General features: G+C 30.5%; 1 protein-coding gene across 4 annotated transcripts; it reads left to right on the forward strand.

Annotated features, from left to right (window-relative positions):
• The first annotated feature begins 27 nt into the window (after nucleotides 1-27).
• On the forward strand, nucleotides 28-14483 carry LOC139526970 (transmembrane protein 248-like). Of its 4 annotated transcripts, none has more exons than XR_011665231.1 (9): nucleotides 28-367; nucleotides 2998-3164; nucleotides 3719-3885; nucleotides 4431-4546; nucleotides 5754-5904; nucleotides 6710-6878; nucleotides 8186-8317; nucleotides 9479-12636; nucleotides 13176-14483. XR_011665231.1 is itself a non-coding variant. In XM_071322163.1 (8 exons), the coding sequence occupies exons 2-8, from the start codon at nucleotides 3015-3017 to the stop codon at nucleotides 9494-9496; spliced, it is 903 nt and encodes a 300-aa protein (XP_071178264.1). In that variant the 5' UTR covers nucleotides 28-367; nucleotides 2998-3014; the 3' UTR covers nucleotides 9497-14483. The 4 variants fall into 4 exon arrangements, 2 of the variants coding, with proteins under 2 accessions (XP_071178264.1, XP_071178265.1); XR_011665232.1 differs by having other exon boundaries at nucleotides 234-355; XM_071322163.1 differs by having other exon boundaries at nucleotides 9479-14483.
• The last annotated feature ends 8985 nt before the right edge of the window (nucleotides 14484-23468 follow it).

Here is a 23468-nt window from a genome sequence, read left to right on the forward strand (position 1 = left end):
TATTTAGTTCAACAAGTAGATTCACCTATTCTAGACTTATCTATAATTTTTTATTGCCGTATTACTTTTGAAGATATCCCTTTAATGTATTTTTATTGATATTATAGCATTATGTTGAAAATTAATGCCAAGTTTTTACAAACTTCGATGGCATTTCCACGTTTACTTTAGAAGTGGGCGGTTCCCCTTGGTGATTATAGAAGCCATGTGGAATAGAAATCACGTGATATATTACCTTTCAAAATGGGTTCCGGAAGTTGTGACGTTTGATGCTCCAGATTTGACAACATTTTGACAAGTTTTTGCTGCTGAAACTGGCGATAGGATGTCGTGAATTTACAGTTGATCATAAACTGTAATATATTTGGTAAATTTTTAATGAGTTTTTATTTACTCTTGTCTTTGCAGATTATTCTGTCAGTGGAAGAACTACTCATCACATGGAGTCATGCATGCTAAATAATTTAACTTTGAAGCACTATAATCTCTGATTTGGCATGTCAGAACTACGGAACAAGAAGTTAGCAAATAAAAATTCGAAATTTAAGCTGCAAAATATATTGCACACGTACAATTGAAAAGCCTTGATAAACAGGAACATATATATTAACATAGATATACTGTTCCCAGGGTATACTTTCTAAAAGTAAAAAGCTTATACAAATCTTTTTTTACCTCAGGATTTTGTGAATTAATAAAGAAAATTTTTTAAAAATCATGCCTGGCTAAGAACATTTACTGGTAGGAGTGATGCTAATGAAACTTGTACTAATCACAGGCTAGATGTTTGCATATATTTTATTACTATTGACAGATATTCTCAATTCTAGTGCCTGTTGTCAGGTTGTACCATGTCTGATTAAATTATTCATAATTGTTCCTTTGACTCTGTTTTAAAGATGAAATAAATGCGAAAAGTGTGCAATACTTCAGATGATCAGTTCCAATGTTATAGTCTCTTTTACTGTGTCTGATTTTAATCTACTCACTAAAGTAATGTGATAACGTCAGAAATATAAACATGGAGATATAAGAAGATGTGGTAAGAGTGCCAATGAGTTAACTCTCTGATTATCCAAGTCACAATTTATAAAAATAAACCATTACATATTTCACCAACCGTTGGTAAAAAGGGTTCAAACTAGAAGAGTAAAACTATATGGTTATCTTTTTAAATCATTTCACTTGCTTATTTCACCCTTAGGAAAACAAGCAAAATTATTCATGATATTACTTATTAAATCTCCACATTCAAATAAGGATTCCAGATATTGTTTTATGAATTGTATTGAAACCGAACTGTTGATTAGAAGAAATTGACTAATATGACCATGGTTACATTATAAAAAAAAATACAATCAAAAACATTTAAAAAGAACAACTGTGTAAATCAGCATCCTTTAAACATGGTAAAGTAAATTACCTAGTCAAAACACATTTAATGTGTAACCTCCAACATACTCAATATTTATTTCAGCACCCATGGTGCCCAAACATCAGTGAAGCATTAAAAGTTTATGTCATCTTAGGACTTCACCAACCCTTTTATCAAATGTTAAATTTATGCAATCAAACAGCTTCCAGAATGTTAGTTAATTAAAATGTTTATTATAACTGTAGAAATAATACACATAATCCATTTAATGAAGGTGTGAAAATTAAATCACATGATTAAATCAACTGATTAATCTGTTTATTACACAATGTTATATCGAGGAATTTGTTATTCTAAGATTAATTACATATAATTAAATCAATTTGTTAATCTTTTTATTACTACAAGAAATTGTTGCTAATTCAGTATATATAATTGACAAACAAAACACAAGCTATGTACCTTGCAATTTAATTTATAAAAAAAATCCTTAGAAATACACATTTAAAAATTTCTTTCCCCACACATATTTATAGTTTCATTATATATTTTTTTTTGGCAAATTTAGAAAAAGCTAAATACAAGTATAAAGAACAGTTAATATATATGTTCCTGCAGATATGTAGCACTGACAGATATCAAATTTGAAGATCTTATTATTGCCATACTAGAGAGTGACATTATTCACATTAGGCCATGGAAAAGTAATTGATGATTTCCCCTAACCCAACCGGGTCATTTTTTTACCGCCGGGTCATTAAATTTTTCTTTAGAAAAAAATATATAATAATATAATAATAAAAAAAAAATTTTTTTTTTTTTGCAGAGACAACTAAAAGTGTTGGAAATATGCAAGATTATAGTTCCGTTATTATAACAAAACATATAGATATAAAATTACACATGGTTACATAAAAAAAAAAAAAAAAAAAGCCTGCCTTTAAAATTTTCCCATGTTAGGGGAAACCAACAATTAATTTTCCATGGCCTTAAATAGTGATACAAACACAAATGCAGGTAAAACACATTTCCTGCTTGTAAAAATTGGTAGATCATTGTGTTAATTGATAAAAAGTGTCATAATTCAGGGAAACATATAGCCTTTAATTCTTATCAAGTTATATTTCCCCATCAAGCATTTCAAGGATGATAAACAAGAGTATTTGAAGGATATTTAGCTCTTCAGGTGCTGAAGATGTGTATGATTTTAAACTGTAACACAAACAAGATTGACTGTCTTATATTTAAGGTAATTAATGACAACTGGTTACTGGCATATTATCCAAATGTTTAGAATGAAAAGCATGATAAGTACTGGTAGCCAGTATTGTAAATTGTACAAAGGTAAATGCCAGTGGGTAGATTTATTTTCCAAAAGAATTATATTGTTGTGATTATAGGTGGAGTTATTTCCCTTTGTCCGTATGTTGGAGGGAAACTGGTAATTTTCTTATTTGACTTTCGCAAATTAGACATCAATATATGATCCATACTGAATCATTTTGATGAAATGCACATTAACAAGGTGATAAACATTTACGTGAGTGACATCGTAGAGTCTGAAACCAAGATTTTCTTGATTTTTTCACTGAATATTAATTAATTATCCCCATTATTTTCAGGAGATTTGGCTGACAAAATGACATTATGGGAGAATCTGAAAGGATTTACCAGCAGCCGTCCTCCACTGGTGATGTTCATGGTCTGTCTCGGAGCATTTGCCATAGCTTTGATTTCACTGTCTTATTATTTTAAATCTAATGACCTCTACAATCCAGATTTAACTGAGGTAAGTACATTGATCATGAACAAGTGGACAGTTTTTAGGGAGGATCACAAACATGGAGTACAATAAATGATACTACAAATATAAATATATGGTTTCTGTTCAATAGTTGTCTCATCGGCAATAACACTCCATCTCTTCCATTTATTAGTCCCCTACTGACTTTGTTCCAAAAATTTTTAAGGTTTGTTGTAAAGCATAAAAAAAGGACGTTAAATTAATTCTAACATGTCTATGATTTCAATTCAAATGGATTATTTTTTTTGTTGTTGTCATGAAATTTAAAGAATCACTTGAGCATGTTGAGTATAAACTGTTATTGAACCATGAAAATTAAATTATGAATATATTATGGCATTTTAGAAAACAAAAGTACAAGGCAGGGCTTTAAGACAGACAGGACAGGCCTGCCTTTCAATTTAGCTGCATTATAGCTAGAACATGCATATGTTAATCATGCTATTTCAAACAATTATTTTCTTTGAAATATAAAGCTATACTGTACTACATACTTGAGCTGTTAACATTGTTGATTTTGATGATTTATTATTTTTCAGGAATGGCAGGCATTTTTAGAGAACTTTGCTGAAGTTGACTTTTGTATTACTAATAATGATTCTGACATACAGATAGGAGATTTTGAACCTCCATTGAGATTACACCATATATACTCAAAGTTAAGACCAACGTCACATTTCTCTAGACCCACAAATGATGAAGTTGTGTAAGTTAACATGGTTAAGATTTATGCTTATCCTGAGATAAACTGATAAAATGTGAAGCCTGCATTAAAAGTTAGGTCTGTCTGGAAACCCTTAAAATATTTAAAATTTTACTCGTGTTACGTATTTCTTTCTTTGAAACAAAGATGAATTATGCACAATTTTTTTGAAAAGTGCAAATTTAACAAAGACTAATGGGGGAAAAATCAATGGTGGTATTACACCTTATAAAGTCACCCAAGGTTAGATGAAACAAAACAACAGTTAGGAATGCACTGAGCAACTGACAAATTCCTTGACTTATCTTTGTTACAACTCAACCCAGTTCGACACAATGAGTTTGTATTTACTGTATAATCATCAAGTATAAAAAAGAAGATGTGGTATGATTGCCCATGAGACAACACTCCACAACAGACCAAATGACACAGAAGGGTTATTGAAATTACAAGAAATATACATATACACTTAAACATTGTTTTTCATTAATACACTTTATTCAATTTAAGACATTTATATATAGATAATAATTAATTTATGGTTACAGGAACACATCTATATCAATGTGGGTGGAGATAACTCCTACAAGAGAATTAATCCACATGCCAAACAATATAACATTCCTTTACGCATCACTCAATGGTAGTATGGTTGGATTGAGAGGTAAGTTACACAGAGATTGAAAATAACATTGAAAGATTGGTTTGTAACACATGTTTCAACAGGGGCCTCAGTGGCCGAGTGGTCTAAGTAGTTACTACTGTAATCCCTAGCCAGTCAACACTGAGGTTGTGAGTTCAAACACCGTTTGTGCGTGTGCACTCAACTCCAATCTTAATTGACTACGATTTTCAGTTTTCCTATCGAATGTTGGTGGTTTTCTCTGGGCACTCTCTGGCTTCTTCCACCAATAAATACTGGCTGCCACGAAATAGCCTAAATGGGGTGCTTAAAAGTGGTGTTAAAACATCAAAACTCAAAATCAAATCAAGTTTCACCACTCATTCCAAAAGTTTGATAAAATGTGAAATTGAATGTCATTTTCTAACCTTACACATCCATTGAAATGCTTTGGATTTATTTATTTTCATGAGTACCTATTTTAATGGATTGAGGAAAACTTGTGGATATTTGATTTTGTGTTTTAGTCTGTATACAAAGTCTATATATAATTTGTTATTTGTTGAACATTTGTATATTTGATGTTCATTTATTCTTACAAAACCCATGAAATTAAATGAATAGTCCAGCCAATGCATTTTGGTTCTAAGTTACTGTTACTTTTTAGACAAGAAACCATACTAAAACCCATAACACCTTAAAACTGTGTTTATTTACATTCATTTGTAACAATGTAATCATAGTTGCCCTTGTTTCTTTATTTTTTCCTAAATATTTGATGCCATTGCTGTTAGAAATGGTATGGGGAGCAGGACATTAAGTGTAACCCTTTTACGTCCTTATATCTAACTGTTCTTATGTACTTCCAAAAATTGGAATTTGGGTGGCATCACTTTTATAGTTAGTGTAAATTCAGAAATTATTGCGATGTTTTAATTATTGAGAAAAATGTGACATGTGCGACAGGGTCATAATTGCAAAAATTTAAACTCGCATTTTGAATTTTTTTTTTTAAATAACAGTATTTTTCTCAAATGCTCAACATCGCAAAAAAATAAAATCGCATTTTAGTCTCAAATGACAAGACAGCAATATTTAATGCTCACAAAAATTTCTGAATTTACCGTATCTAGTTATTTCCCTTTATAACATAACATGCAAGTGATGGTATCATCTGTGTCTCATGGACACATTCTCCATTTATTGTACAATGAAAATTTTAAATTATTTAAAATATTTTCTATTTCAGATCATAAGCTAGAAGACACAATGAATTTGACGTTATATTTACCTATTGCTTGGAATCAAATCCATTGTTTGAAGACAGGAAGGTGCTCAACTGTTAAAGTACTGGCTTGTGTCAACTTTCAGGCTCCTGCCTATTTCTTCCCAAGTGTCAGGTAATGAAGCAATATAAAACTGTGCTGAAGTACACTTCACCTTAAAACTATGCCTCTCTGCACCTAACCTTAGGTGAAATATGTACCTAGGCATGCTATGGAAAGGTATATGTTCAACAAGTTTGAAAAAGTAAAATAGCAAAAATACAGAACTCCAATAGGGAAAATACAGAACAGAAAGACCTTTATCAAAGACAAAATCAAAAACTATTAACACATCAAACAAATGGAATTCAACTGTCATAGGCATTTCCTTACGTAGAATATAATGTTTTAAACCTGGTTCAAGCTATTCTAAACCTCTGATTTATGACAGTCAAATAGACTTCCATTATTATGTTGACACAAATGTGTGAGCAAAACAAAACAGACATAATAGGTAAAATTGTTAAAAGTGGGGTTCATTGGAAAATGGAAAGTGTGTGCTAAAACTCCCGTTGTAGTCATTTTGTTTACAATCCTACATTAGAACAAATCAAAAGTAAGAACATAATTGAAAATTGGGGAGAACTAGGTAAGTGTTGTTGATAGTCTGTTATAAAGACCTTCAGAAATGTACAATAACTCCCTTTTTTTAGCTCACCCATTCATAGACCTGTATGAGTTACTGGAATCTCTTGTCCACCATTTATTAACAGATACATCTATATACTTGAAATCAAGAATATTTTCAAATTAAATGATTTTTTTTGTGTAGTAGTCAACGTTTTGAGTGGTAATAAGGAAGGAGAAATGATGTACTCATGATGTGGCTGTTTATTATTAATTTAAAATGTTAATTCATTTCAAAACATTTTCCATGCAGACAACCTGGAGTTTGTTATGGTATGAATGAATCAGGAGCAGAATACCATAGTAAGATGGTGGCCATTCATAAAAGTAGTCAAGCAGGTGGGAAAAAGGCGTGTCCAGGTAGTCCACACCTACTTATCAAACATTCCAGAGATCCAAACATCAACATGATGTTGACTCTTGTAAGTAAATTGATTTATAACAAAGGGAGTAAACTTTCTGTCTAATGAGTTCTGGGAGGTGATTGGGGCATGTTAGTCTTAATTATTACAATACTTTTGTGTTACTCAAAGATACAGATTAGCAGGAAATTGTTTGTCTCTGGTACAGTTTGTGGGAATGGTTTTCTTCTTTATAAAAATCCTGATCAGGAAACGTAAAAACTGGAAAGGGTTTTATCTTTGTTATGTGGTTGAACAGAAGGTATAAGAGTATGTTGGTGCTATGACCTAAATAGACCCTCATACCATTTATTTTATCTGTAGGCGTCTTATCAAACTGCAAGGGGTCCAAAAATCAATATGATGTTAACTTTTCCAGGATTTATTGATTTGATTTACTATCAAAAACCTTTTATCTTCATGACATTGGGAACCAGTTTCCTTGGATTGTATGTAACATTGGTGGTACTTCCTCCTTTTCTGTTGATTTTATGTTGATACAGGGCTCTTATGTTTTTTGTTAGTAAAACAAATGTTCACACGTCATCCACATATAAGTGTTAGTTTTAATGACAAAGATACACTACAATATTTTGCACAAAAAATAGAATCCTGAAAATAAAAATGACATCATAAAAATTTTGCATTTGATATTGCATATGACATGTATTGAGGAGGGTGGTAAAGGGGGGTGCTTGCACGAAAAAAACGTGAAATAAGACATAATTTCTGTAATGAACGTTGCACGAAAAATGAATACTTTTATTTTAACCTTTTGTGACTGAGTCACTGTCTTTTTGTATATATTAACTCTTTGTTTTACTTGATATTCCCGATTTAGTATACACATTTATGATATTATTGGTTTACGGCTTTTAAAAAAGTATTTCTTGACAATCCCTGCCAAGTGTTTGAATTTTATTTGAAAAATACCGAGCACGCAAAATAAGACTTTGAAAATCATGATGCACGTAAAATTAAATAAGCAGAACACGTTGAAAGAGGCACCCGTCTTGCACGACTGAACGTCAGATAAAAAAGTAAAAACACGTTGAATGTGAAATAAAAAAACGGCGATCACGTTGCACGAAAATAACCCTTTACAACCCTCATTGAGTGTAAATTTATTTGCATTGTAGTATTTCAGAAAATAATACTTTTAAGTGTGGAAAATGCTTGATTTTTTTAATAAGGTAGATCAAATTTCATCAGTTTTTATCAATTTCTTTAAAGTCCATTGCAAAAACAATTGATATGATATTGGTAATACTTGAAAATATATTGAATTTTATATGATGTTCTCTATTATATCCTTTTTTATATTACAGGAGGACCGATCTGTAATTAACCTACATCTGATGCACACTAGTTACTTCCTGGTTGTGATGTTCATTACATTATTTTGTTACGCTTTAATCCGAGGGAAACCTGCAAAACCAAAATCACATCCGTACACAGAGGTATGTACCTGTTTCTGATGCTATATGAAAGGTAACTTCTGATTGGTTGGTATCTGTCTTATGCTGCATGAATGGTAACTTCTGATTGGTTGGTATCTGTCTTATGCTGCATGAATGGTAACTTCTGATTGGTTGGTATCTGTCTTATGCTACATGAATGGTAACTTCTGAATGGTTGGTATCTGTCTTATGCTGCATGAATGGTAACTTCTGATTGGTTGGTATCTGTCTTATGCTGTATGAAGGGTAACTTCTGATTGGTTGGTATCTGTCTTAAGCTGTATGAAGGGTAACTTCTGATTGGTTGATATTTGTCGTCAGTTCTATGGAAACTTGTAAACAATTGACTCTTACTGTGACATAATAACATAAAGCATTGTGACATTGAAAATAGATATAGATAACTGCACAAATTCAAAGTGGTCTATGCACTTAGTTAAAAAAAACAATAAGGAAAGGAGTAGCAGAGAAGTAAATTAATAGTGTTTGAATAAACCACTTTTGAGTTATATGTCCTTCACCACAAAGGTTCCTCAATTATGCACTTATTTATGAGATATAGAGGATCACTTTTATCTCTGCATTATTAAACTTCATCAAGGATCATTGTGATCATCATAATGCAGGATTAACTAGAAATAAGTTTGTTTCATAATACTTAATTACAATTCCCCCAATGACAGCATTGCTGATTATCAATTATAAGAATTCAATTTGACGAATAATTGATGCAATATAACATTCTATTTTTTCAATCCACTCGCTCAACATGGGAAAGATATGATGATGCCACTTAACACACGAATGATGTTCACTAAAACCAAAGTTTTTGATAAAAATGCAATGAACTCGAAAGTGATCTTTTGATACATACTCATAACTTTATAATTATAACACACTACATATGTGAACTAATTAGCGAATACTTTAATGAAACTTCTTTTTTGAGTTTGATTTAATATTTATAGATTCCTATTCTGAAAATGAAATTTTGAATTAACTATGCTAACATTTAAGGGTGTTTCTTTCAAGCTAGGTAATTGGACCAAACTGGGTTAGTGGCATGTTTTTTAGTGTTCGCAGCATTCCAAGTTTTTATAGCAGAGAAATAATTGCTCTTCTTCATTGATGCCAATGAAATGAATATTACTTTTTTTTCAGGTTCAGACTTCAGTATAGTATACAGTATACCAAAGGATTACAAGTGTTCTCTTCTATGACAGTAATAGGATCAGCTGTTTAAGATAATAAACAGAAATGCTCATCAAAAAGAAATCCAAGTTAAAGCAGTAGTTCATGTAAAACTATAAACTGTTGAAGCTGTATTTTTAAATGCTTTGTAATAATTCGCAAATGATTTATTTTTTCATGAAGTATTCATTATCTTTTCAAGAATTTTTGACCGACTGGGAAAAAAAACCAAGCTGCATGGCTTAATATATAGAAGAAGTAAATTAATATAGTTGGTTTTTAATTAATTTAGTAGGTGAAAGTTGAACCATAAATTTTGGAATTTTATTTTTTTTTATTATGAATCACAAATTTTAAAATGACAATCAAACTCAACACCTAAAAAAATCCAGGTTTTTAAAATTTAGAAAATAAGCACTTTTTCTGTATTTTTCTATGCATAGGTACTCTGAAATAGTGTTTTCATCAATTTATGTTCAATTTAATAGAAACAAATGAACACAAAATGCACAGCTTAGAGATATAATAAGAATGCTACCTATGTAATTGGGAAGAAGGTCACAAACTGTCTTCTACCTAAAATCAAACAAAATGGAAAAAAAGGAACTTCTTTAAAACTTGAAGATTAATTGCCAAATTTAATCTGATAGACTAAAGGTTCTAGAATTTTGTTAATTGCAATTTATGTTTTATTCAGCAAATGTTTCAAATAGAAAGAATATGTTTGAAATAATGATAAATATATGTATGGTTAATATATATATAGAATTTTACCAAAGTTTCTCGTACTACATGTATTTTCGTTATTTATTGTTTTGATTTACACAAGATATATACATATTTTCATCTTTAAACATATTTGGTTGTGTACATGTTTCATTATATTATTGCATATATATATATATATATATATGTCAGTAATGTGGTATTTGACAAAAAAAATTGTTTAATTTTTAGTCATCATAGCAATTTAGGAGGGTTCTGTAATGTTTAACTACAATCAATACATATTATTTTGTAATCATTTAATTAATGAGAGTTTGTAAATACACGTTAAATATAAATGTACATTTTTGTCATCAGAAAAAGTCCAATCTACACATTAATTCAATGTGGCTAAAATACAGATGCTGTCTATGCTTTTTATACAAATATCTGACAAAAGTGTTTAGTTTCCGATTTGGTGATTATAACTCCAGCCAATGAAATTTCAGCTTCTGAATTTCATTTGGGTGATCATTATGACAAATCTAGAGGATCCTGAAAGGTGTTTAAAAACTGAAAGTAGAAAGAGCTTTTTTATATCAATGTAAGCAAAGCATTGGTGCAAACTACACTTATTTAATTATTTATACCAGACCCACTAAAGACTTGCATGTCTTGTTGGAGGAGGGATTACTGAGTTAAAATTTCAGTAAATGATCTTCTTTACAATTGCATATTAAGATATTATTTATGATAGAGTGTGATATTATTTATATCCTATTACATGACTGCCTTTTTACTTCTGATATTTTCAAGTTTGACTGATATTCATAACTGTAACTGTATGCAAATAAACATGTATTTCTTCATATGTTACCATGTTTAAAAGTGAAAAATGGGTTATATTGCGCTTGTAATATCAGATAAACTGTCTAAATTGATATTTTCTGAAAATTTAAAGAAAATTCTTTAAAATGCTCTTTAATGTGGTTATGACAAAGTTTAATTAAAAATGAATGATATGTATATAAATGAACAGAAAATTTAAATCTAAATCATTTATTTTGTCATATGTTTTATGTTAAAAAGTCAAAAATGGGTGACATAACATACAAGTACTCAGTAGTCAAAGCAACTGATATCTGTATTCAAAAAGTGTGTATCAATGATGTTCAAAAAAGGCTTTATTTTCATGGACTTGTTAAATCATTGTTTTCATATGTAAAATACTTTGTTTTATTATATGCACTAACGTATGAAGTAAAAATACTCAATGTATAAGGTGTTCATATTTAGTTGGTTACTTTTCAACAGAAATAATATTGGGAGTTTGATATCTATATAATACTTAACACGACGGACAGGTATTGTCTATAGTAAGAAATTATGAGTGAAAGGGGTTAATTTATAATGTCTTGTCACGTTCATTAAACCATCAGAATCATATTCTAAATGCTCATAGTTTTAATTGGTTTAGATTCTATCTTCATTTATATGTATGTTAACAAACAGTTTTGTGCATAACTTAATGAAATCGTATCATAAGACAATTTATATGGTAGAAAAGGGCATTTCTTTTGTCATTGTTCATATTAGATACTTTGTTAACATATTTATTAAATGTTCTGATATTTTTAGCATACCATACTAGTAATTCATTGTCATTGCATGTGTGGTCTATAGAATATTCAAATGGCCATGATTTACTTTAAATTGAAATAACCCTCTATATGAAAAATCTGACTTGTGTGTAGAATTTTAGTATGGGTACTTAACCATGGACCAATAAAGTAAATTTTCTATTGACTCAAAAAGTGCTGTAATGATAACAAAAGGATAGCAAAATATACAGGACCAGTTTTACATGGAAACAAACCGCCCCTTTTAGGCTTAACAATATTTGCTTGAAGGACTCATTTCTCTCCTTGTTGTTTTTTTGTCAAAATAATCCTAAGAAATTTATGAATACATTAAATACATCAAAGGAATATATGCTGTATGTTTTTCATTTTAAAACTAAAGATTCAAATGAGGCTGTATATTTGACTTAACAAATTTGCTCAAGTTGTGCATTTAAAAATTATCCCAAACCATCATTTGTCAAATTAAAAAAAATCCTGATACATTTCTTAATGATTTCAAACTTTTGTCATTTCTTATATATAGATTTTGACCTGTTCTAAAATATTTTGTAGAAGAAATATATAAAGACAATCAACATAGAAATTATAATATAAAATACGGAATATCTAGACAGATACCTTGAAAACATTACACTTTCATAATTTTTCTAAAACTTTGATTCATTTTGAATTTCTAAAGCAAAATATTTTTTTCTGTGAAAAATAAACTTTGTTTGAAGCTTTTTCAGTTATGGAAATATATACATTACATTCTAAAATGGCGTCCTTCAAACGCTTTGAGTACACACCCGTGGTAAAATATGAATATATTGTTTGGGCTGTTCCGATCGTACTCCCACGTCGTATGCTTTCTTATGAATGAGCTTCCCGACGTTGTAGAACAATGACGTAAGCATATAAGCATTTTACGGGGAAAATGCACGCTGGTGAGACCGAAAACATCACAACAAGGAAACGTCAACAAAAGATGCTTAAATGTGTTATAAGCCATATGTTTTTATATATTTAGAGAAATATAAGTAAATTATCATTTAAATTCATCCAAAACTATCTAATTGCGTTTTTGTAAATAGTTTAAGCATGTCACTAATTCAGTTTGTTCCGTTCTTTTACACCAATTTAATAGTGTGTTTATTTATGGGAACGGAAATACTTGCCTCCACCTAGAGTGTTTTGATCCAAAAGAATTGCCGTATTTGTCCTATTGAAATCTAAATAATTCATGGGGCTTGAATATATCGTGATTTTACCACAGGTTGGCCCTTTATGCCGATATTTTACCCCTCGCTATCGCTCAGGGTAAAATATTTGTCATAAAGGGCCAACCCGTGGTAAAATCATGATATATTGAAGCCCCTATGAATTATTTCTTAATTTATTGTTTGATCTTTATATCCTTTGTATCTGGACACATACTTTGTATGTGCTGTAAATGTTGTACTATTGCAAGATATTGATTTTTGAGAATATAACAACAGATGCTTGTATCGTGCACTTTGCACTTATTTTGTCTATAAATTTGATGAATAGCATATTTTAACTTTTGTGGGAAATGTTATTTCTGAAAATGTTTTCATACTCAATTTCTAAAGCTTACATTTTTTTCTATGAAAAATAAACTTAAAGTTGTCGGAAGCTTATTTCTGTTATTAATGGAAATATGAACCACCTTTTTATTCCTTGATCTTGATATTTTTTTGTAACTGGACACAGATAGTGTATGTGCTGCAAGTGTTGTTTTATTGCAAGAGGTTTATTTTTGATAATTTGTTAGATAAATTAGTTTATTTTATTTTTATATTTGTTATGGTTTATTGTGTATAAGTTATTTTGCAAGAGGGAAAAATATATTGTATTTACTTATAAAATTAAGAATGGTTCTTATATATCTGTTAAAATAAGTTTTGTTTAGAAAAACACTTATTATTAAAACAAATGGCAGTAACTTTCTTTAAATGGAAGCATATTCAAATACAATGATAGACATATATGGATAGTTGAGTTGCAGTTACTTCCCTTCGAAGTCATGTTGGAGGGCAAACTGGATATCATGTTATTTGACTTTAAACATGTGATACAGTCAAGTGTGATAAAGGATTCATTGAAGAGATGAATTAAACAAAGTCTAAATCAAATAAGAACTATTCAAAATTACACTTTTCTAAAGTTTAGAGGACAGTCTAACAAGATTAAACTTTTGTTTATCTTTTTGAGTTGTAAAGAAACATTTCAGATCTGAACAAAATAAGTATTATTGTAATTTTCTGGTACTGAGTACTGTGTCGTAGTTATTAAAGTAATATTATAATTTAACCATTCCATATATACGTCATATTTGTTTTTAGAAATTAATTAAGTTATGACATTATTACTAGTAAAGACATGATATTCATATTGTTCCATTGATACTAAATAAATCATGTCTTGAGTTTGATAGAAGACTGCATCATTCCTTAATTAGAAAAAGAAGAATGAATTTGTCTGTTGATATGATATAAAATTATGACTGCCATTTCAGTTGTGTGTTTGTTAAATATCATTTTCAATCATATTTGTATAATGTTAAATGTTTTTTGTTCGTGATTTTTTGTTTTTTTTATGTTAAAATAAAGTGCTCCAATACCTTATCTCACACTTTTTATATGTTAGCCCAATGATTTTATCTGGATTTAAATGTAACTCGAAAAACAAAGTATGTGAATATTATGGGATTAGTTAGCTCCCTATAAAGCATGAAAATCAAATTAAAATCAAATTCAGCACTGTGGTTTCATTATTATTCATTTGATACCAATTTTCGTGATTTTCGTTTTGTACAAGTAAAACAAAATTTCAAATGTTCAATGAATTATACAATTTCTATAGGCTCTGTAGGCAGAGATTGGCAAAACCAGGATATCAAATGCCCACGAAAATGCAAGTTTTCATCAATCCACGGAAATTGATTCTTCTAAAATAAATGAATCCACAGTATATGACTTTAACTAATGAGCTACATTTGAAAGTGTCATACATCACTGAAGAGTCTTTTGATGTTGAAACATGCTCCTGCCTGACTTACCCGAGTTTAACAACGGTATCTATGATTTTTTTAATATTATTAGTTTATAAGTTCAAAAGACCAATATAAGTAAAATAAGAAAAACTTGAAATCCAAAGAAAATTTTAAATGGAAAGTCCTCAATCACCAAATAGAAAATTAATCAAAAGCTGAAACATATGAGACGAATGGGAAAACAATTGTCATATTCGTTACATGGTACAGGCATTTCCTCGTGTAGAAAAATGGTAGATTAAAGCTGTTTTTTAGTTAGTTAAACATCTCACTTGTACCAGTTACAAAGACTTCCATTATATTGACAACACTGTGTGAACAAAACAAACAGACATAATAGGTTTAAATGGGATACAACAGTCAACATTGTGATACAATCTTAATAACTAATAACTAAAAATACAAAAAATACTGTTTATGATTTTTAATTTTAGTTTCTTGTGCATAATTCGGAGTTTAGTATGACGTCCATTATCCCTGTACTAGTATACATATTTTTAGGGGCCAACTGAAGGACACCTACGGGTGCGGGAATTCTCGCTACATTGAAGACTCATTGGTGGCCTTCGGCTGTTGTCTGCACTATGGTTGGGTTGTTGTCGCTTTGACAAATTCCTCATTTCCTTTCTCAATTTTATTTCAACAAAAACAAATTGTCATATAGACAATCTGGTATATAGGCAAGAATGAAAGAAATAAATACAAAATTGATCATAGCACAATAACAAAATGGTGGGATTTATAATTACTAAACCACGCCAAAAGTAAACAGTAAAGATTAAAATATAAGGACAAATAAAAACACCACTATTTTCTAAATATAGAATATTGGCAAGTTCACTATTATCTGTATTGGTAAATAGTCATGTGAGATTTATCCTGTTGCAAATGTGGCAGAATTAACTTTGTTTTTTTTTGGTTTTTTTTTTTTGGGGGGGGGGGATTCTATGAATAACTTGCAGTTATAGTGCGTTCTTACATTACCTTAAATAATAAACACAATAAATCAACAACGATTTTACATTATGTGCATGTTGTCTGCTCTATGGTCGGGTTGTTGTGGCTTTGACACATTCCCCATTTCCTTTCTCAATTTAATCATAACAATAAACTCAATTAACATTATGCATCAACTAACAATTGATAGACAACTAATAACAAATTGTTATATTAAGGTATATATGATTTTTTCCCCTCTGAAACAAGTGCCCATGACATCAAACTACAAACCAGGCTAGTAGACTTTTCAGGGTTATTGTTAATTCGGTGTTACAATTGTTTCTTGGTACATGTATCATCTAACCGCTATTCTTTAGCCAGTTTAAATTGACCCATTACAATATGACCAAAAAGTACATTGAGATCCATCACTTCTTTGGTCATTGTTTTCGTAACACTGAATTTTAATACTGGTGTTACTGATTGTCATCATATGATATCTACTTTTACAAAAGGTAATACACTTAATTGTGTAAAAAACAAGACACAATATAGAAGTATTAAATATTAAGTATTTTAATGATCTTGATAATATTAATTTTTTACATGAATCAGATGAACGTATTGATGATATAACTTAGTATATAATGATTTTGAAACTAAAATATCATGCACCGATGAAATACATATACCCGCAAAAAACTCAGTACAATATACGAACAGAGAACTAAGAAAATCTAAACAAAACAAACACACCTTGGGAATCATATTTTGTAGCTCACAATTCACCAAGCCAGTTCCCATAGTTAAACACCTTATTACCACGACATGATGTACCAAATTTGTATTCTCCCTTTTTCGTGGAAACAGTGGACATATATACGACTGGCTCTACCATCTGCTTAAATAGCATGTCAAGAGCATTTACTTCCATGTAAATAAACTTTTTTGGCGCATCGTTTTAGATTAGAACATCTACATGTATACCACAGATATAAAAGTATATCAATTAATAGTAGGAATTACTAAAACGAGATACTGTCAATTATTTCAATAAAAAATCATTTTGAGATTATTTCTTGATAACATATTATGAAATTTTCAGTTTGATTTGAATTGGCCTTGGTTATTCATGGAATTTGTTGTTGAATAACTTTTTCTGGTTATACTCGACCAAAAATATATGAAAAACCAATTATTATATAAAACAAAATTGGATTTTTAATGTTTAAAATTACATCTTTACACAAAATCCCTTTTTACAATATTTTGGTTAAGAAGCGATATAGGTGAATTACAGATAAATATCAAGATGCCCGTCCTTAAGATAACCCTCGAATCCCTAATGTTGTTTTAGACGTATTGCACGGTATTGCGTCGCCGTAACATGTTTAATTGACAATTTTGACGCCATGTACGTTGCCGTTTCCTCAAGAAAAGCGAATTTGCGCATGAAAAATTAAAAATTTTATAAATACATTGCAGAGTACCTACTCGACCGATCTTTATCAAATAAATACCATAAGAAGAAGAAATGTTTCAAATTATTGCTCCTGGGATATTAATTTCGTGAGGATCGTTGTTATTTTCTGATGAAGTGAAAACAAAGCAAAAATTTTATAATTTCATTTTCGTAAGAATGTATAGCAAACAATTCTTTGCTTTACCCTCATCAGAAAATAAAAATTAGCCTGAATAACATTTTGACAAAATACGCATGAACAATTTAAACATTTTGACAAAATACGCATGAACAATTTAAACATTTTGACAAAATACGCATGAACAATTTAAACATTTTGACAAAATACGCATGAACAATTTAAACATTTTGTACATCATATGGTATCTATTTTATAAGAATCATTCATATAATAACTTTTTTTAATAACGATTTTAGTTGAAATGATATTTTGAGATTGAACTCACTTTTGTCCAATATCTGTTTACGTGTGCATTTTCAGACTACTTGCAAGGTTCTTTCTCTGTCTTCTTAGTGCTTATGGTTTCATTTAGAATTTGAAAATCAGTTTTTATATAATTTTTCCTTCAATGTTATCTACAAGTTCATGTAGTTACTAATTGAGTAATACATAATTCAACTGCAGACGAAAATGTTTCCGAAATTTATATAAATTAACATCTTGGAAGATGTACATTGGAAAGCAACCCTTACATGGAAGACTTTTGTAACTAGGATTCTAATCTATAAAGGTGTTTTTCGATTTGGGTGAAAACTTTTGTGCTGAAGGAATTATCACAAGCCCCTCCCACTTTTCGTCCCTGTCTTTTAATGATCTATTCCTGATGAGTGTGTGTTTGTGTGTGTGTTTTATTAATATCTAAGTGTTGTTTTGATTCAGCAGACCTTTTTGGAATGAAAATTTCCTGTCATCATTTTAACTGGCTAGACGGAATAATGTGTTTTCATATAAAAGACGCCACTTTGCAAAAACGTCTTAATGACGCCACACTGACGCCCTTGAACATAATGACTAAACAAAGGGAATAGACAACTTTCGAGTTCGATGCATTTCCGTCAAAAACTCTGGTTTTAGTGAACGTCATTTGTGCGTTTAGGGGCGTCTTCACATCCATTCCAATGTTGAGCGAGTGGTTGGAAAACTATAATTCTATAGTGTACGAATTTTACGACAAATTGAATTATCAAAATTGACAATCAGCATTGGTGTCATTAGGGAATTGTCATTAAGTACCTACAGAACAACCATTATTTCTAGTTTATCCTGCACAATGACGATCACCAAGACGCTTGGTGAACGTAAATAGTGCAGGAATACAGGCGACCCCCTCTATCTGGTAAATGACGTCATAAAGGCGCGTATAATTGACGATTTTTTTCCGGTGACGGATGAACTCGAAAGTGGTCTATTGTAAGGTCATGATGTTTGAGAAACACCCGACTCATTTAGCCTTTGTTATGAACTTATAGTACGTATCTTTTAGATGTTAATTTTGTATTATAAATTACATTTTGATTAATTTTCCTTAATATCACTTAAAGACGGGTTCCGCAACTGAATATTTCCTCGAGGACTTGCTACAAATTTCAGCCAATGCAAAAAAAACGGGTATGACGTCAGAATAAAAATCTGATAGGAATTTAACTTGATGTACCAAATTTCGCGGATTTATGTGAAAAATTACAATGGAACATAGGAAACTGCATTTTATTCAATCTGAAAATGTTACGTCAGATAAGCGATTTTTTAACGTAAAAGTCAAATTTGTATGATCAATGAAATAAATTTATGGTGCAAAAATTTATAAAATCAAATCAAAATGGCAAGCCTTTCTGTAGATATATGCATATTCATGGATTTATTTTCTACAGGCGAATGATTGCTGTTCTCATATCACTTTATAACGTAATTTTAGACCTAACGCACTACGGTAACCATGCGCAACGTCGAAATGTTGGAGGAACGTGACTTAACTGTTTACACGATTTAGTTGTATTGAAAGATTATAAATATAATTTTAGGTATTATAATATTGTAGATAAACCTAGTATTCGAACATCAACCTATGGTAATAACTCTTTTATATAAACAGCTGCTGTTTTATGGAATGATCTACCTGACTATTTTTGAAAAAATTGCTAATTTTAGTTAGCGATCCTACATTCCGTCGTCGGCGTCGCGGCGTCGTCCACAAATATTCACTCTGTGGTTAAAGTTTTTGAAATTTTAATATAACTTTCTTACATTATCCTGGTTTTCTACCACACTTGGACAGAAGCTTGTTCATAATCATAAGATAGTAATCAGATGTAAATTTTGTTAAAAAAAATCCGTTTTTTTGTATTTTATTTATAAATGGACTTAATTTTGCTGCCAGGAAACATTACATTCACTCTGTGGTTAAAGTTTTTAAAATTTTAATAACTTAAAATGCCAACTCAGTAAAACTGTCGATTACAGTAATTCACCCTCATGTCTCTGCTAGAGTAAGGTTTGTATAAGGAGCACATCCCTGTTAATATAAATATAAAGCATACATTAAAAAAAATCGATATGTTCGATTTGTTTTCTTTTTGGAGGAGTCGAGTGTTGGTTGTGATGCGGTCTGTTACACTGTGTGGTATTTGTTTTAGTTTCCTGTTACTCATGTATATGCATTACTCTTCTTTTATGACAATATGCCTTACCTTAGAACACATACATCATGTACATATGAATCAGAAAGTCCTTGCACATGTTACACTGCAGTTGTTTAACTTTTTAATCTAAAAAGAACTTTTTGTTTGTTTTTACATTGGCAATATATATATATATATAATTAGTAATAGATATGAACAAGAGTTACCAAGAATAATTGATATGCAGAATATTCAACTATTAGACATTTTATAAGAAAAAGTATATGCAAATAAACCAGGATGAAATTTTGTGTTTACGTCAGACGCGCGTTGCGTCTACAAAAGACTCATCAGTGACGCTCGAATCTTAAAAAGTTAAAAAGGCCAGATAAAGTACGAAGTTGAAGAGCATTGAGGACCACAATTCTTAAAAGTTTTGCCAAATACAGATATAAGTAATATTATCCCGAGGAAGAAAATCCTTAGTATTAAGCAGCCTTTCTTTCAAAGGACAGAAATTCACGATTTCTAACATCTGTGTAGGACTCAAATCTATGGTGGGTTCCAAATTATTTGCAGATTGACAGTCTATGGCAAATGTGACACCATGCCATCTCAAATCTATGGCACATTTTAACAATCCTAATCTATGGCATATGTTTACAACCCTAATCTATGGCAAGTTTTGTAATTTCCTAATCTATGGAGGATTTTTTTTTTCAAATCTGTGGCAAATGTTGTGCAATGGAAAAAAAAAATATGCAGTACACATCATATCAGTAAAAGACTGACTGGATATTCATTGTACTATGTTACAGTTGCCAGTTTTCACCTAAAAAATAGGTTTATAATACAAAATCTAAAAACCAACATCTATGATCTCAGTTTAAACTGTATGTATTAATGAACAATTACAGCAATGAAGTATTACAATGTTACATGAAATTCAAACTTGGGATTTGGGAACAAGTTTGGAAAAACTTTTATAAATCCGTCTCTCTTATTATATACATATTAAAATAAGCTAGAATCCTTTTTCCCTGCTACTTTTACTTTGTACAAATTTTACATCCCTCTTGATCTCTTTTCATCAAATGTTTACATAAACTACTAAAGTTTTATTTCATGGAAATAAAAGGCCAACATAGACCATTCGTGACCATACCCATTGTCATTGTACAAGAACTTACAATCGTACATACAATTTTATATATGTAAAAGAAAATTGTGTCGTGTCGTTTGGTATTTTGATTTGGTCTTTCCATAGATGTAATAGATATAGGAAGATGTGGTGTGAGTGCCAATGAGACAACTTCTCCATCCAAATAACAATTTAAAAATTAAACCATTATAGGTTAAAGTACGGCCTTCAACACGGAGCCTTGGCTCACACCGAACAACAAGCTATAAAGGGCCCCAAAATTACTAGCGTAAAACCATTCAAACGGGAAAACTAACGGTCTAATCTATATAAACAAAACGAGAAACGAGAAACACGTATATATAACATAAACAAACGACAACTACTGTACATCAGATTCCTGACTTAGGACAGGTGCAAACATTTGCAGCGGGATTAAACGTTTTAATGGATCCAAACCTTCTCCCTTTTTCTGAAACAATAGCATAACATCACAACATAGAAAAACATACGATAAAATATCAATTGGCAGACTTAACTCAATCAAAAAACGTATGATTACACAATGAACGAATAAATTCGATCTGCGATATCTGAATACAAATGCACAGTTAATTAAATATTAGAGACAAACATTTATGACCAAAAGGCTAACAAACAAATTCAAACACACTGAGAAATATTTAACCAATCAATGTTCACTTTAGAAAAAAACCGGTTTTTTATAATCTTGAAGTTTATACAAATGTTGTAAGAATAAGTGAAAAATTGAAGATATTACAAATAATCAAAGCTGGTGTTCAGACAAGATCCATATAAATAAAAAATGACAAAAAAGCATTATAAACAGTATCAACAGGTCGAATTAACAAGAAAATACGATTTGAAGAGTACTCGCAGTTACTGACAGCTAGTTAAAAGCCAAAACCAATTAATAGTAAAAAATCATGCATCAGAGACTAAAATCGACTAAAACACATCACAGGGATTTAGTATTTTAACGTCATTAATAGTCAAAGAAGACATGACTTGTGCAATGCCAAAAATTAATGTATCGACAGGTAGTAGTATAGTGAAGAGCGACTTCTATAGAAATAAAAGTTAACGTGGCTGTGTCCCCTATACATCTCGCCTCAAAAGATAATGAAATTTAATTATGTTTTAATTTGCTAATGACACAATCAATATTAGTGCCAATGTGAACTATATTCAGAGATCTAATTACAATATTGGTACGATAACCCTTACTTATAAGTTTGTTTAAAGGTTCGATGAGTTTACAAGGATCATATAGTGATTTCCTCGCTTTAAGTACAATATTACCATAAAATTTAGGATGTGAAATACCATTTTTAATAAGCTTTCTACAGGTATATCCAAATTTACTAATCAAATCTTTGTATCTATGAAAAAATTTAGTAAAAGTTTTAAGTAATTTATGGTATCGAAATCCCTGACATAACAATTTACCAGTGATGCATTGATTACGTTCGTTAAAATCTATGACATCAGAACACACACGGGCAAACCGAACGAGTTGCGATATATAAACACCGTATGATGGAGCCAAAGGCACATCGCCGTCTAAAAAAGGAAAATTAACAATAGGAAATGAAAAATCGTCTCTTTTGTCGTAAATTTTAGTGTGAAGTTTCCCGTTTGAAATTGAAATGTCTAAATCTAGAAAAGGACAACTGCTGCTATCTATGTTAGATTTAGTTAAAGTAAGTTCGTTTGGGTAAATTTCTGAAGTATATTTAGAGAACTCTGGATTATTCAACGAAAAAATATCATCCACATAACGGTAGGTATTTTTGAATGTATCAACCAAATGTAACAATGATGGGTCTTTACTGAGTTTGGTCATAAACTGAGATTCATAGCAATATAGAAATAAATCTGCTATTAAAGGGGCACAGTTGGTGCCCATAGGAATACCTACTACCTGACGATACACTTTATCGCCGAAACATACATAAATGTTATCAAGCAGAAAGTTTAAAGCTTCAATCATATCCTCACATTTCCAGTAAGTGTATCTAGCATACTTTCCTTTTTCGTTACAGAAAAAGGCCTTAAACGAGTTACAGCAAATAAAATTACAATGAGATTTTTCGAAAGACCATTTTATCAAATACAAAAACTTTTTCTTTATAAGATTGTGTGGAAGTGTAGTGTACAGAGTAGAAAAATCATAACTGTCAACAGAATTGTAAGGACCATTGAAAGCATGTATTTTATCTAAAACCTCTAAAGAATTTTTAACACATATACCCATTATTGTCATTTCAGTGGTGAGATTGTATTGAAAATCACCAGCAACTCAAAATACAGTTCGATTTATGTTGGACAAATACAAGACAAGTTAAGGACCT

The sequence above is a fragment of the Mytilus edulis genome, chromosome 6, assembly GCF_963676685.1.
Source record: "Mytilus edulis chromosome 6, xbMytEdul2.2, whole genome shotgun sequence".
In the NCBI taxonomy this organism is placed as follows: domain Eukaryota; kingdom Metazoa; phylum Mollusca; class Bivalvia; order Mytilida; family Mytilidae; genus Mytilus; species Mytilus edulis.

What these genes read in the sequence shown, in the direction of transcription:
- LOC139526970 (XM_071322163.1), top strand. Translation starts at nt 3,015, where the DNA reads ATGACATTATGGGAGAATCTGAAAGGATTTACCAGCAGCCGTCCTCCA. An exon ending in TAGTATGGTTGGATTGAGAG is followed by an intron (nt 4,547 to 5,753) that starts GTAAGTTACACA and finishes TTTCTATTTCAG; the next exon opens with ATCATAAGCTAGAAGACACA. An exon ending in TATTTCTTCCCAAGTGTCAG is followed by an intron (nt 5,905 to 6,709) that starts GTAATGAAGCAA and finishes TTTTCCATGCAG; the next exon opens with ACAACCTGGAGTTTGTTATG.